General features: G+C 43.2%; 1 protein-coding gene across 2 annotated transcripts in view; it reads left to right on the top strand.

Annotated features, from left to right (window-relative positions):
- The window catches only part of stab1 (stabilin 1), a 217,287-nt gene that overhangs the window by 143,888 nt on the left and 59,784 nt on the right, over positions 1–13,615 (top strand). For both annotated transcript variants that reach the window (XM_080181778.1, XM_080181779.1), the window contains 5 exons: positions 1,479–1,674; positions 3,301–3,396; positions 4,283–4,328; positions 4,977–5,056; positions 8,162–8,287. In XM_080181778.1, the coding sequence (XP_080037904.1) occupies positions 1,479–1,674; positions 3,301–3,396; positions 4,283–4,328; positions 4,977–5,056; positions 8,162–8,287 (544 nt within the window). The remainder of the gene's footprint in view (positions 1–1,478; positions 1,675–3,300; positions 3,397–4,282; positions 4,329–4,976; positions 5,057–8,161; positions 8,288–13,615) is intronic.

Here is a 13,615-nt window from a genome sequence, read left to right as displayed (position 1 = left end):
TCTCCATATCTTGCTATTTGGTAATTTTCATGGTAACTTGTTCTTTGTTTTCAGCCTAGTCTGGAATGCAGCCATAGAGTCATAGTGGTTTACAGCATGCAAACAGGCCCTTTGGCCCAACTTGTCCATGCTGTCCTTTTTTTTAAACACCTAAACTAATCCCAATGGCGCACATTTGGGCCCTATCCCTTTATCTCCATCTTACCCATGTAACTGTCTAAATGCTTTTTAAGACAAAATTGTACCCGTCTCTACTACTACCTCTTGCAGCTTGTTTCAGACACTCATTACCCTCTGGCTGCCGGACTTATGCTAATTCTGATTTTAATATAATTTACATTTAGTTAGGGGCCTGGGACTGAAATCTCCTGGCCTGCTAGCCTCTGCCCCTGCCGGGAGTGTCCAGCGGGATTTATAACAGCTTTCCATGGGAGCTGTCAGCCCAACCCCGCTGGAGTGGAGGCAGGCATTAGAAGCCCCTTAGAATGTTGGTGATAAGGGGAGGTGTCCCACAGCCTGGCCCACTAGCGCAGCCCAAGGGGCAAAGTAGCAATGCCCAGGGGGCACTTTGGCATTGCCCGTCAGGCATCGGGCAGTGCCAAGGGCACGTGACTAGTGGGAGGGCCTAATGGGTGTATGGGACTTCTGAGTGTGGAGATGGTTGGGATTGGGGGGTGGAGGGAAAATTGAGATGATCCGAGGCGGGGGGGGGGGGGGGGTTAGGGCTGGCCTGGACATGTTCGGGAGGTCAGCAGTCAGGGCCTGGGGGGGTCGGAGGGAAAGTAATATGGGGTCGCAGGCTGGCCCTATGATTGGGAGATTGACAGTATGGAGCTACTATGCATGCGCAATCTCTGCTACGACGATGGCCCGTTCAGCGCTATGCTGCTGGCCTCTTCAGTGGGAATAGGCTCCGTCTGCTGATTTTTAACAGGATTCATGCTAGGGCACTCTGTGATGCACAGAGTGCGGGAGATTCATTTTGAAAACCAGCAGAATTTACTCCAGTTTTTACACGAATTCAGCACTCAGAATTTTTTCTGGGTGAATCCCACCCTTTATGTTTAGGAGAAGTAAAATTGGAAACCAATCAGTGTGTGTGAGTCTTTCTTTTCCATAGGAAATAGATATTTTATCAGACATGCTTGACCTGACAATGATGTAAGTATTTCCTATGCTCGCACATGTCATTTGACAGATGACACTTCTTTGGCTTTCAAACAAAACAAGTGCTTTAGAAAATAAACATAACAAATTGAGTGTAATAAACAGAATGCTCATTGGCTTCCCATTAAGTTCCATTTCAGTTCCATTAAGGTAGCTTCACGCATGCAATTAAATAAATATTTATGGGCAAGCTTTCAGTTGTCCCTCACAAATACAAAATTTAAACACATGATCTGATTGTATCCTTTTTCAAGAAATACTTTTATCTGTCATTCCTAGCGCAGCTTCTCATTCTCTTTTTGTTGCTTCAGACTTTAGAATGCTGTTTAGGGTATTTTGGACCCAAGTGCCAGATGTGCCCTGGCAAGCCAGGTGCTTGGTGTTCCAATTTCGGCATCTGTCAAGATAATATCAATGGAACTGGAGAGTGCCTGTGTAGGGAAGGATTTCAAGGCACTGCCTGTGAATCTTGTGAAGCTGGAAGATATGGAGCCCATTGTGAAAATGGTATGGACGTAAAAACTAAGTTTATTTATTAGTCACAAGTAAGGCTTACATTAACTCTGATGTTATTCCCCTAGTTGCCACACTCTGGCACCTGCCTGGGTCAATATATCTAACCTCCACACCTTTCAGGGAGGAAACTGGAGCACCTGGAGGAAACCCATGCAGTCACAGAGAGAACGTGTGAACTCAGCACAGACAGTGACCCAAGCTGGGAATCGAACCTGGGTCCCTGGCATTGTGAGGCAGCACTGCTAATCATTATGCCAGAATGGATTAAAATGTAAAAAATAATGAAAGGAGGCTATATAATTGATTTTGTAAGATGCATCATTTGATGCAACGTGTCCAATATGTGCACCTGAGTTTTGTAACCTGTGCTACTCCTGATCCCTGACCACTTCAGACTATCATCATCCATAGGTTGCATCATATATTCTTACCTGCATGGGCATAAAGGTTTACAAAAATGCAAGTGTTAAGTTCAATTTTTTCCTTACATTATTTCATTTCTGTTGTATTTGTATTTTTTGTAGCTTTGGGCTAGAAATTGGAATACTGTTCGAATGTTTCCATATTAATTTACCTCTCACAGTTAGACAAGGTTTCAGTGTTCAGTGGGTTAGCGTGGAAAACAATTTGAGCAAGAATATTTCTGTTTAACTATTGCACCTATACAAGAGTAGACAACGTACCATGATATTATGGATTTATCTTACCATTGTAGAAGAATGTTTGTACATTATGCACCTTTTTTTTGTTTTATGTTAACTGTTAGTGTTGCGCTAACCTTGCGCATAATATTGTAGCACCCTTTGTTACCAACCTTCACAAAAATATCTGGCTTTATGATATTGGTTATTGACATTTTTATGTCTTTTTTTAGTCCTTTCTCAACCACATACCATTTGCTCTTCAGGGATAAATAGGTGATTTACTAACAGGTGCTTATAGATACCACTCTATAAATGGTCACTAGAAGGTATGTTAGGAATCTGCTTTGTGGGCAGGATTTTCTGCTCCCCCCCGGAGTGTTTTGCGACGATGGAATCAGCATGCCATTGGCTGGCAGCAAGATCATCAAATCCTGCCGTTGCCAACAGGGTCTCCATTGTATGCACCCCGCATCACCAGGAAACCCACAGCAGCTGTTCACCGTTGGCAGGACCAAATGATCACGCCAACGGGAATGGCCAGAAAATTTTGGTGGATGAGTTGCCCTAGTTCTTTCCTGTATTCCTGTGAAAGAATTTCTGATGACTGTTCAACGTCTCCTTAACAGTGTAGCTGTTCAGGAGCAAAAACAGAAAATGCTGGAAAATCTCAGCAGATCTGACAGCATCTGTGGAAAGAAAATGGAGCCAACGTTTCGAGTCTGGATGACCCTTCGTCAGAGCTGAAGACAATAGAGAATAGGATGAGATTTATACTGCAGTGGTGAGGAGCGGGAGGGGATGGAGCTGCGAGGGCTGGATAGAGAGCCAACAGTTAGCGGAAACAGGACAGATTGGCAAAGATGTAAGCTGTTCAGGACCTTGTCTTGCAATATCACTCTATATCTGAATGTTATTTTCTTCTTTTTATGCTTTTACACTCTGATTAACAGCATACTTATTTGTATGTGTTTAGAATGCAAGTGTGTAAATGGGAAGTGCAATGATGGACTTGATGGTGATGGAAATTGTGAGTGCTTCAAAGGGTGGAGAGGCACTAATTGTGCTATAGGTAAGGGGGATATTATAAGCTTTAAACCTAAAAAATGTAAATTTATTAAACATTGTACCTAAGTATATTTTGCAATATTATCAAGAAGGAATAATTCTGATTTAATTTGGTTTTTGGACACGGTGAGAAATCATGGGCTGAATTTTACTATCCCACCCACCACTGGGACGGGCGGGACACAGATCATGCAAAGATCCGTTGACCTCAGGCGGGATCTTCCAGCTTTGGGGCGAGCATGGCCAGAAAATCCCATCTGCAATGTCAGCTTGTGTGCTTCAGATGGTTGTTTGCCATGCACTTATTTCAATGCCTGACAATCAGTGGAAGATTGCAAGTTTTTAATTTGGGCATTCACCCATTTGGTGCTGGATGCTGCATATGTGTGGACTTGTATTAATCTTGTTCAGACAAACTGTGACCTCACAGCGTTTTTAGGTTGGATTTCTCTTAGATATACAGGAATGTCCTGCAATGACATTCCCCCAATATGTTTTATTACGCTATGGATCAATGTTTAATCGCTAGTCAATGACTAACCCATTTCCATAGTGCACTGGTTAATATTATATTCACTGCGCTGGTTTTTGCTATTGTTCTCATCTTATTTGTGAAACATCCATATTTGCTATTTTTAAAAATTCTCATCTTAGATTTCATTTTATCCAAATTAAAACGATAAACAGCCCTATATTTATCAGGTCTGATCTTATATAATCCATGGAGTCTGAAAGCAAACAGAAGCACTAATTTTTCATTCTCTTTATGTAAGCTTTGGTGAACTCAAATATAAAATTCCAAATTACATACATATTTTATAGGGATTTGACCCTCACTTTCCAGAAGCAAAATGAATTTTGACTTATGTTTCAGTATTTCTCTTTTTCAGGAATTGTAAATGATCTCTGCAATGACACTTGCCACCCCAATGCCAAGTAAGTGAAACAGACCTGAGTTCAGTTTTTCTTGGAGCTCAGTCTTGTTGGAATAATGCACATAGCTGCAATTCCAGTCTTATTATTCTCGTGAATGTTGGAACAGGGGCCCAGTTTAAAACCTATGCAGGTATCAATTCGTTAGCGAAGTAGCAGTAAGGTAACATTCTCAAAATGTTTGTATCGCATCATGATGATGGAAGAAACAACTGGGCATATTGTGGATTACATTTCCTGGGTATCTACCACACACCGTGCACATTCCTGGCACAGAACAATAAATACAACATTCCAAAGTACCTCTATAAAATCTCTGCCAACAGTGGTGATAAGCCAAAAAAAAGATGATGCTGGAGCAAGGTGACTTCTTGTGAGCTGTCCCCAGCATGCCCTCTAATTTCATATTTTGTAATAATTCTGCACTTCTAAAACTGAATTCTAAGTACGCTACATTCTGCACCCTCTGCCTTCCTTTTCCCCTATGTACTTTATGAGCGGTTTGTTTTGCCTGTCTAGCGTGCAAGAAACAATACTTTTCACTGTATCTCAGTACACGTGACAATAATAAATCAAATCAAATAAATAAAGTAACATGTGAAAACTGACAATAAAAGAAAGAACACGAAGCTGAGTGTCTGTGTGTTTTAGTTGCCTTCCAGGGCCTCCTGGTTCTCTGGCCTTCTGCCTCTGTTCGGCTGGCTACACTGGGAATGGAACCCACTGCTCAGGTACGACTATGCAATATATCAGTTGTAGGGAATGTCAAAATAACATATATAAATCCAAACAGCGAAAATGCTTTGAAAGAAATGTGTTGAAGTTATTTGGTACTTTTCACAACTTCAGGTCATCCCAAAACTCTCTGGAATATAGTCACTCTGTTAATGAAGGGAAAATGACAGCCAATTTCCATGTGGCAGGATCCCACAACAACAATGTAATAATGATGACCAGATAATCAGTTTTAGTGATGCTGGTAACACAGGGCAGGAGTTCTCCAGCCAGAGGGATTCTCTGGTCCTGCTTGGGGTCCATCCCTGCTGTGGGTTTCCTGGTGGCGTGGGATGGCTTCAATGAGAATCCCCATTGACAGTGGTGGGACCAGAAGATCCCACCACCAGCAAGATCAGAGTACTGACTCTGGATACTGAGTGAAATGCAGAGGGGAGGCCCGAGAATCTTGCCCAGGTTTTAGGAGCAGGAATAGGCCATTCAGTCCTTTGGTCCTGCTTCACAGTAATGAGATCATGACTGATCTTTTTGTGGTCTCAACTCCACTTCCCTGTTCACCCCCACATAACCCTTGACTCCCTTGTCAATCAAAAGTCTCAAACGTGAATGTACATCGCACAGACGATGTGGAATCTCTATGGGTTGAGTTAAGAAATAGCAAGGGGCAAAAAAGCATTTGTGAGGGTGGTATACAGACCACCAAACTGTAGTGGTAATGTTGGGAATAGCATTAGACAGAAAATCAGAGATGCTTGCAGTAAAGGACTATCTGTGATCATGAGTGACCTTAATCTGCATATAGATTGGGAGAGTCAAATTAGTCATAGTACAATAGCGGAGGAATTTCTGGAGTGTACACAGGATGGTTTTCTGGACCAATATGTTAAGCAACCAACAAAGGAATAGCCATCTTGGACTGGGTGTGTGTAATGAGAAAAGATTGGTTGGCAATCTGGTTGTGAGAGAGTCCTTGGAGATGAGTGACAATAATATAATAGAATCAATTATCAAGGTGGATAGTGAGATTCTGAGACCAGCGTCCTGAATCTCATAAAGGTAATTATGATGGTATGAGTAATGATTTGGCCATGATGGACTGGGAAACATTACTGAAAGAAAGGACAGTGGACAGGCAATGGCAGGCATTCAAGAAATGAATAGATGAACTCCAAAAGTTGTCCTATTTGGGAAGGGAAGGCAAGAGTGGAAAGGGAACTATGGTCAAACCATGGCTTACAAGGGAAATTAGAGGTAGTGTTAGATTCAAAGTAGAAGCTTACAAATTGGCAAGATAAAGCAAATAGACCTGAGGATTGAGAGCAGTTTAAAATTCAGCAAAGGTAGACCAAAGGGTTGATTAAGAAGAGGAAAATAAAGTATGAAAGAAAACTAGTAGAGAACATAAAAACTGTCTGATAAAGCTTCTATAGATATGTAAAAAAAAGAGATAGACAAAAACGAATGTAGACCCCTTATCGTCAGAAAAGGAAGAGTTCTTAATGGAGAACAAAGAAATGGCTGAGGAATTAAATTCGTACTTTGCTTCTGTCTTCACAAAGGAAGACATGAATAATGTACCAGAAGTTCTGAGAAACACAAGTGTTAGAGAGGAGCTGAAGGAAATCAGTATTAATAAATAAATGGTTTTGGGGAAATTAACGGGACTGAAGATGGAGTACAAAGTTGAGTGAGAGGGTGAGGTGTATGGAGAATGCAGAGATGCTTCAGCGTGATTTGGACAGGCTGTGTGAGTGATGGCAGATACAGTATAATGTGGATAAATGTGAGATTATCCACTTCAGTAACAAAAACAGGAAGGCAGGTTGTCATTTGAATGGGTGCAAATTGAGAGAGGTGGATGTTCTGGGACTGAGGTGAGGAGAAATTTCTTCATCCAGAGAGTGATGGATTTATGGAATTCACCACTGCAGAAAGTAGCTGAGACCAAAATGTAATGTGATTTTAAGACAAAATTAGATATAGCTCTTGGGGCTAAAGGGATCAAGGAATCCCTTTATATGGGGGGAGGCAGGATCAGTGTATTGAATTTGATGATCATAATGAATGGTGGATCAGGCTCAAAGGGCTGAACGGCCTAATCCCACTTCTATTTTCTATGTATGTTTTTATATATATCTATTCAGTGACCCAGCCCCCACAGCTTTCTGGAGAAAAGAATTCCACCTAATAATGATTCTCTGAGAGAAAAGATTCCTCCTCAGCTCCAACTTAAAAGAGAGACCCCATATTCTTAAACTTAAACAGCCGCAAAATTCCACCCAGTAAGCTTGCAATAGCAAGAACACTGCATCTCTCTTTGTGTTTCGGTGTTAAACCTGGCACATGCATTTCAATAGGGCTGGATCTGAGCATCTGATCTCCAAGGTAACCAGACCTCCACAGGCTTGTCGCCAGGCAGAACTCATAGCAGATCACCTGTCCCTTTTCTTCCTCCATTTTATCTCAAATTAAAGATACTGTATAAAGCATAACCATCCTAAACAATAACCAAAGCTTCATATTCATAACAAGGGATCTCTCTCTTTCTCCCTTACGACCTAATCATCAAAGAATCATAGCATTCCTACAGTGCAGAAGGAGGCCATTTGGCTCATTGAGCCCGCACCTACCCACGTCCCACCTAGGTCCTATTCCCGTATCACACATGTTTACCCTGTTAATCTCCTGACACTAAGGGACAATTTAGCATGGCCAATCAACCTAACCCACACATCTTTGGATTGTGGGAAAAAACCGGAGAACCCAGAGGAAACCCACATAGACATGGAGAGAATGTGCAGACTCCACATAGACAGTGACCCAAATCAAACCCGGGTCCCTGGCTGTGAGGCAGCAATGCTAACCACTGTGCCCAAGTTTATTACACAATAATGAGAAATTGACATATCCCCCATGCTTTGTTCATGAAACCCAACGATAAGTGGCACATCACTAAATAGAAGGAAACAGCATGGAAAGAAATACCTTGTTAGTATGGTGTTATCCACTAGAATCATTTTTTTTTATTTGACCGATAACAAGAGCTGCAAACAGTCATTTTATTTTCTGGTTCACATTAACCACCATTTTTCTGTTCACAGAAATCAATCCCTGTGAGGTTAATAATGGCGGCTGTTCAGTGAACTCCAACTGCACCAACATTTCTGCAGGAGAGAGAACTTGCACTTGCCATGACGGTTACACTGGGGATGGGCTAATCTGTTTAGGTAAGTATGAAAAGCAGACATGGTGAAAAGCAGAGAATTCCATGTGCTGGCCCCACTCATCCAAATTCAGCTGCTTCTGCTTTATTTAAATTTAATTATAAGTCTGACTGCTTTGGATAAAGAGCAAAATAGAGGAACACACATATGTTCTTGTGCATTCTGCTTGGTAATTACATCTTCCAACTCGGCATAGTTATGATGGACTAAGACTTCCTCATTAGTCAGCCTGGCATCTGTTGCTGCAACCCTGAAAATATTTTTCCATAAAACTATTCCTGGTATTTGTTGGTTACAATACAACAGGGGTAGATTTTAATCAGCCAGCCGGGTGCTGGGGATTGTTGCTCTCAATAATTAGATGATTCCTATAATGGTTCTGGTGACAAGTTGAAAATGGTCATAATAAACATAAAGAATATAAGATACATTGTACATAATATGTTAGCTAGTGAGTCATGCAAGGTACTACAAGGTAGCTCACATGGCTGATTCTACATATTAGAAGTACATTGCATTTTTTAATTGATCGATGGGATGTGGGCGTCACTGGCTCGGACAATAGCTGTATCTTGAACTAACTGGCTTGCTAGGCCATTTAAGAGTTAACCACATTGCTGTGGATCTGTGAGTCACATGTGAACCAGACCAGGTAAGGAAAGCAGATTTCCTTCTCTGGACCAGATGGGTTTTTATGACAATCATGGTCATCCATAGATTTTAATTCCAGAGTTTATTGGATTTAAATTTCACCATCTGTCATAGTGGGAGTCAAACAACGGGTCCTCAGAACATTACCCCGGTTCCTTGATTACTAGATAATACCACTACACCACCGGCTCCCCATGCTTGCATGTTGAGTTGGCATCCAGTGGCAATTGACTGTATTCCTTTGGGTTTGTAGATTATAATAAACAAGTTTGATTAACTTAAAAGTAGGTCAGCTGTATTCTGGGCCAGATGTTACTGGAATAAGAAAGTACTGCCTAAAATGTTCTAAGTCATTTACAACATTCCTGTCTACTGGTGGCAGGGTATGGGGGAGGGTGTTTGGAGTGGTAGTGGGGGTGGCGGAGAAAGATGGATATGTTCAGCGATTAGTGGCTTTCAGCTCACTGGGTGGTGTGAGTTCTCAGTCGAAGGATGACCTTGTGTTTTGAGCTTTGTGTGTTTAATTGCCAAACTATCTGGGTGGCTGGATTGCTTCATTCCTAAGTCTGACAACACCAGGTTTAAGTCCAACGCCGGCATATCCACATCATTGCTTCATTCCTGCCAGGCTGATGCCTCTAATTCCAAGGGCAAGTTCACTAAGGGCTATCCTCACAGCTGCAGAGTTATGGGCCTTTTCCCTGACCTTAGCTTCCCACTGTTGCTGAACTTGACCTCTGCTTCACTGGTTTAAACCTGTTTCTGATTCCCTGACGCTCTAGAGGAAACGATCTACTCATGTTCAAGATTTAAACTTGAGCCCAGTTCACTTAAACTGAATTGAGATTTCCCCATTCAGACAGTGCATCCTAATGCTCATCACTAATGCTCTCATGGACATTTGTAAGTGTGAAGGTGATGACAACATGCTACAAAAGATGATTGCAGTTTTGAAAAACTATTCTCTAGGAACCATGTGTCTGGTTTGTTAAACATGATACTCTTACTTCTGGGATTTACTTTGGTCCAAATCCAGATTCCACATGAAAGCCTCCTTATCTTTCAAAGGTTCCAAAGAAATGTATTTGGACAAATTCAGCACAGTTGCCTGGATGTGCAATATAGAACGGGAGTAGGCCATTCAGCCCTTCAAGCCTGCTCCACCATTCAATATGAACATGGCTGGTCCTCTGTCTGGACATCATCCCAAGCTCTCCCTATACCCCTTAATACCTTCAGTGTCTTTAACGTTCACTTAAAAAGCAGTCACAGGAGTAAGAGCAAAAACCCCTACCTTAACAAGCCTACCAGTGCCAAGGAAAGGCCAGCTGTTGCTGTCACTTAGCTAAGGCCAGACTAAAGTAAATTATCACATGGTGAGTCAGATAGCAGGGTTCTGATAGCAGGAAAAACTTCTTTTTGGCATTTGTTCTTTTTAATTATTCATGAGATGTGGGTTCTGCTGGCATTATTGCTCATTCAGATTCTCCTGAGTAGGTAGGTGGTGGTGAGCCACCTTCTTGAACCGCTGCACTGCAGTTCATGTTTGGCATGGTGGCACAGTGTTGAGCACTGCTGCCTCACAGTGGCAGGGACACAGCGATAGGGTGGAAGAGAGGGCCTGGGTAAGATATTCTATCAGAGAATCAATGAAGACTCAATGGACCAAATGGTTTCCTTCTGCACTGTAGGGGTTCTATGATTCTGTGTGCCGTAGCTACATTCACAGTCTTGTTAGGAAGGAAGTTCCAGGATTTTGATCTAGCACCAGTGAAGGAATAGGGATATAGTTCCAAGTCAAGGTGTGTGTATGGTTTCTTGGAGGGGAATTTGCAGGTGGTGATGTTCCCATGCGCCTGCTGCCCTTGTCCTTCTTGGTGGAAGAGGTCGTGTGTTTGGAAGGTGCTGTCTAAGGAGCCTTAGTTGCTGCAGTGCATTTTGTATCTGGTATATACTGCTGACACTGTGCGTTGATGGTGGAGGGAGTGAATATTGGTGTATGGGGTACCAATCAAACAGGCTGCTTTGTCTTAGATGGTGTCAGGCTTCTTAAATGTTATTGGAGCTGCACTCATCCAAGCAAGTGGCAAATATTACATCACACTTCTGACTTGTGCCTTGCAGATGGCTGGACAGGTTTGGGGGAATCAGGAGGTAACTTACTCTCTGCCAAATTCTGAGCCTCTTACCCATTAGCGATATCCAGTCCCATGAATGAATAAATTTTTAAAAGGCCAGGAAAGGCTGTGGGGTGGTGAGAGACAGGAGACTTGGAGGGGTTGGGGGTTGTGGGCAGGGGTTGAGGAGTCAGGAGGGGCAGTGGGGAGGTCGGATCAGGCCAGACCAGGAGGGGAAGGGGCCAGGTCGGACATGGGAGGCCATGAGGAGGTTTGTGGGGAGGGTTGGGGGGGCGGGTAGTGGATCAGGAGTGGAGAAGGTATGGTGGACCCACAGGGGCAGGGAGGGGAGGATGGTGAGGGTGGTTGTGTGTATACAGGGTGTCCCGTGCAGGGACAGGTGGTTTTTTTTTTTACGAGCTACTTTGGAGTTTTTTTCCTTCTAACTTTTCAGAATAACTATCAGCGTAAAACTGGCAGAATTATCCAAAATTAGTGATTTAAATCACTTCTGTCGGGTGGCAGTTGTCCAGGGGAAATTAATACTTCTGGGCAGGTCAGGTAAACCCTTACATGGAAACTTCCTGCATGGATTTCCCAGCACATCATTGCAATATTACCTAAGCCTCACACTGAGGAGACAGAAAGTCATGGGCCATCATGTTTCACTGGCTGCTGACACCAAGTATACATGCTTGATTCTGTGGCTGCATGATATTTAATTTTGTCACTAAGTAGCTGGGAGACCCCCAATTCTCCATCACCATTGGTATTGCATGCCAAGACCTAACTTTTCCGGTGCCTCCTTCATGAACTGTTAATGTGGAGGTGACCAGAGGCCACCTCTGGCTCTTTCTGTTCCTATCTTCTGTACTCTCTTCAGCAAGGGAAGAAAGAAGAGACCAAGAGTGGGAGCTGAGGAACCTTTCGAGAGGATAGAAAGACAGCATTTGTTGAGGGCATTATAAGGTATTGGTGTGACATTGCTGTAAGATGAGGATATTAGGCACAGTGGCATAGTTGTTAACACTGCTGCCTCACAGCGCCAGGAATCCAGGTTCATTTCCCGGTTTGGGTCATTGTGTGGAATTTGCTTGTTCTCCCTGTTTGAATGTGTGGAGCAGTGTTGGTGAAGCAGTGAAGTAGGAATGATGTACAGAAGAAGAAGGCAGAGAGAAGGGGTTTGTACTCGAATGTCTCATGTCACTCACCTTTCCCACTCTGATCAGGTCATGAAACTATCAGAGGGAGGCACCGCACTCCTGCCACTGACCTCCTCTGCCACATCCAGCTTGCTTGTTCCGAGGCTGACTTTTCCCTCCCATCTTTAGGGAACAGAATCTCCCTGAGGGAGATAATGCCTGCAGTGTTATAAGAACATAAGAAGTAGGAGCAGGAGTAGGCCATCTGGCCCTTCCAGCCTGCTCCGCCATTCAATAAGATCATGGCTGATCTTTTCATCGACTCAGCTCCACTTACCCCGCCCACTCACCATAACCCTTAATTCCTTCACTGTTCAAAAACTTATCTATCCTTGCCTTAAAAATATTCAATGAGATAGCCTCAAATGCTTCACTGGGAAGGGAATTCCACAGATTCACAATCCTTTGTGTGAAGAAGTCTCTCCTCAACTCAGTCCTAAATCTGCTTCCCCTTAGTTCTAGTTTCACCCGCCAGTGGAAACAATTCCCCTGCTTCTATCTTATCTATTCCCTTCATAATCTTATATGTTTCTATAAGATCTCCCCTGATTTTTCTGAATTCCAATGAGAATAGCCCCAGTCTACTCAGTATGTCCTCATAAGCCAACTCTCTCAACTCTGGAATCAACTAGTGAATCTCCTCTGCACCCCCTCCAGTGCCAGTATATCCTTTCTCAAATAAGGAGACCAAAACTCTACACTGTACTCCAGGTGTGGCCTCACTGGCACCTTATACAGCTGCAACATAACTTTGCAGTTTTCAAACTCCATCCCTCTAGCAAAGAAGGACAAAATTCCATTTGCCTTCTTAATCACCTGCTGCACCTGCAAACCAATTCCTTGTGATTCCTGCACAAGGACACCCAGGTCCCGCTGCACAGCAGCATGCTGCAATCTTTTACCATTTAAATATATTTTAAGGAAGTGAATGGGTGGCTCAGGGATTGGTGTGGGAGGAATGGGTTTGAATTTATGGGGCATTGGCACCAGTATTGGGGTAGGTGGGACCTGTTCGGGCGGGATGGGGTTGGTCTGAACCGTGCTGGGACCAGAGTGCTGGCGAATCGAGTAAAGAGGACTGTAGACAGGGCTTTAAACTAATTAGGGGGGGGAGGGTGTGAGGGTAGGTGACGTTACGAGGTCTAAAGTTAAGGATAGGGTACAGGTAAGGGAAGAGGCCGAGGATGTCCCAATAATAGAGGGAGTAGGGGGCGTGAGTATGGTTGGTGGCGTTACGGCAAATAGGGTCCAGGTGAAGGCTGGGATGAAAGCACTTTATCTGAATGCACGAAGCATTCGGAATAAAGTGGATGAGCTGGTGGCGCAGATCGACACAAATGGATACGATCTGGTGGCCATTA

The sequence above is a fragment of the Carcharhinus amblyrhynchos genome, chromosome 3, assembly GCF_965287045.1.
Source record: "Carcharhinus amblyrhynchos chromosome 3, sCarAmb.v2.hapA, whole genome shotgun sequence".
In the NCBI taxonomy this organism is placed as follows: Eukaryota; Metazoa; Chordata; class Chondrichthyes; order Carcharhiniformes; family Carcharhinidae; genus Carcharhinus; species Carcharhinus amblyrhynchos.
Note: the sequence above shows the minus strand (reverse complement) of the source record. Positions and strands in the feature narration are given on the sequence as shown.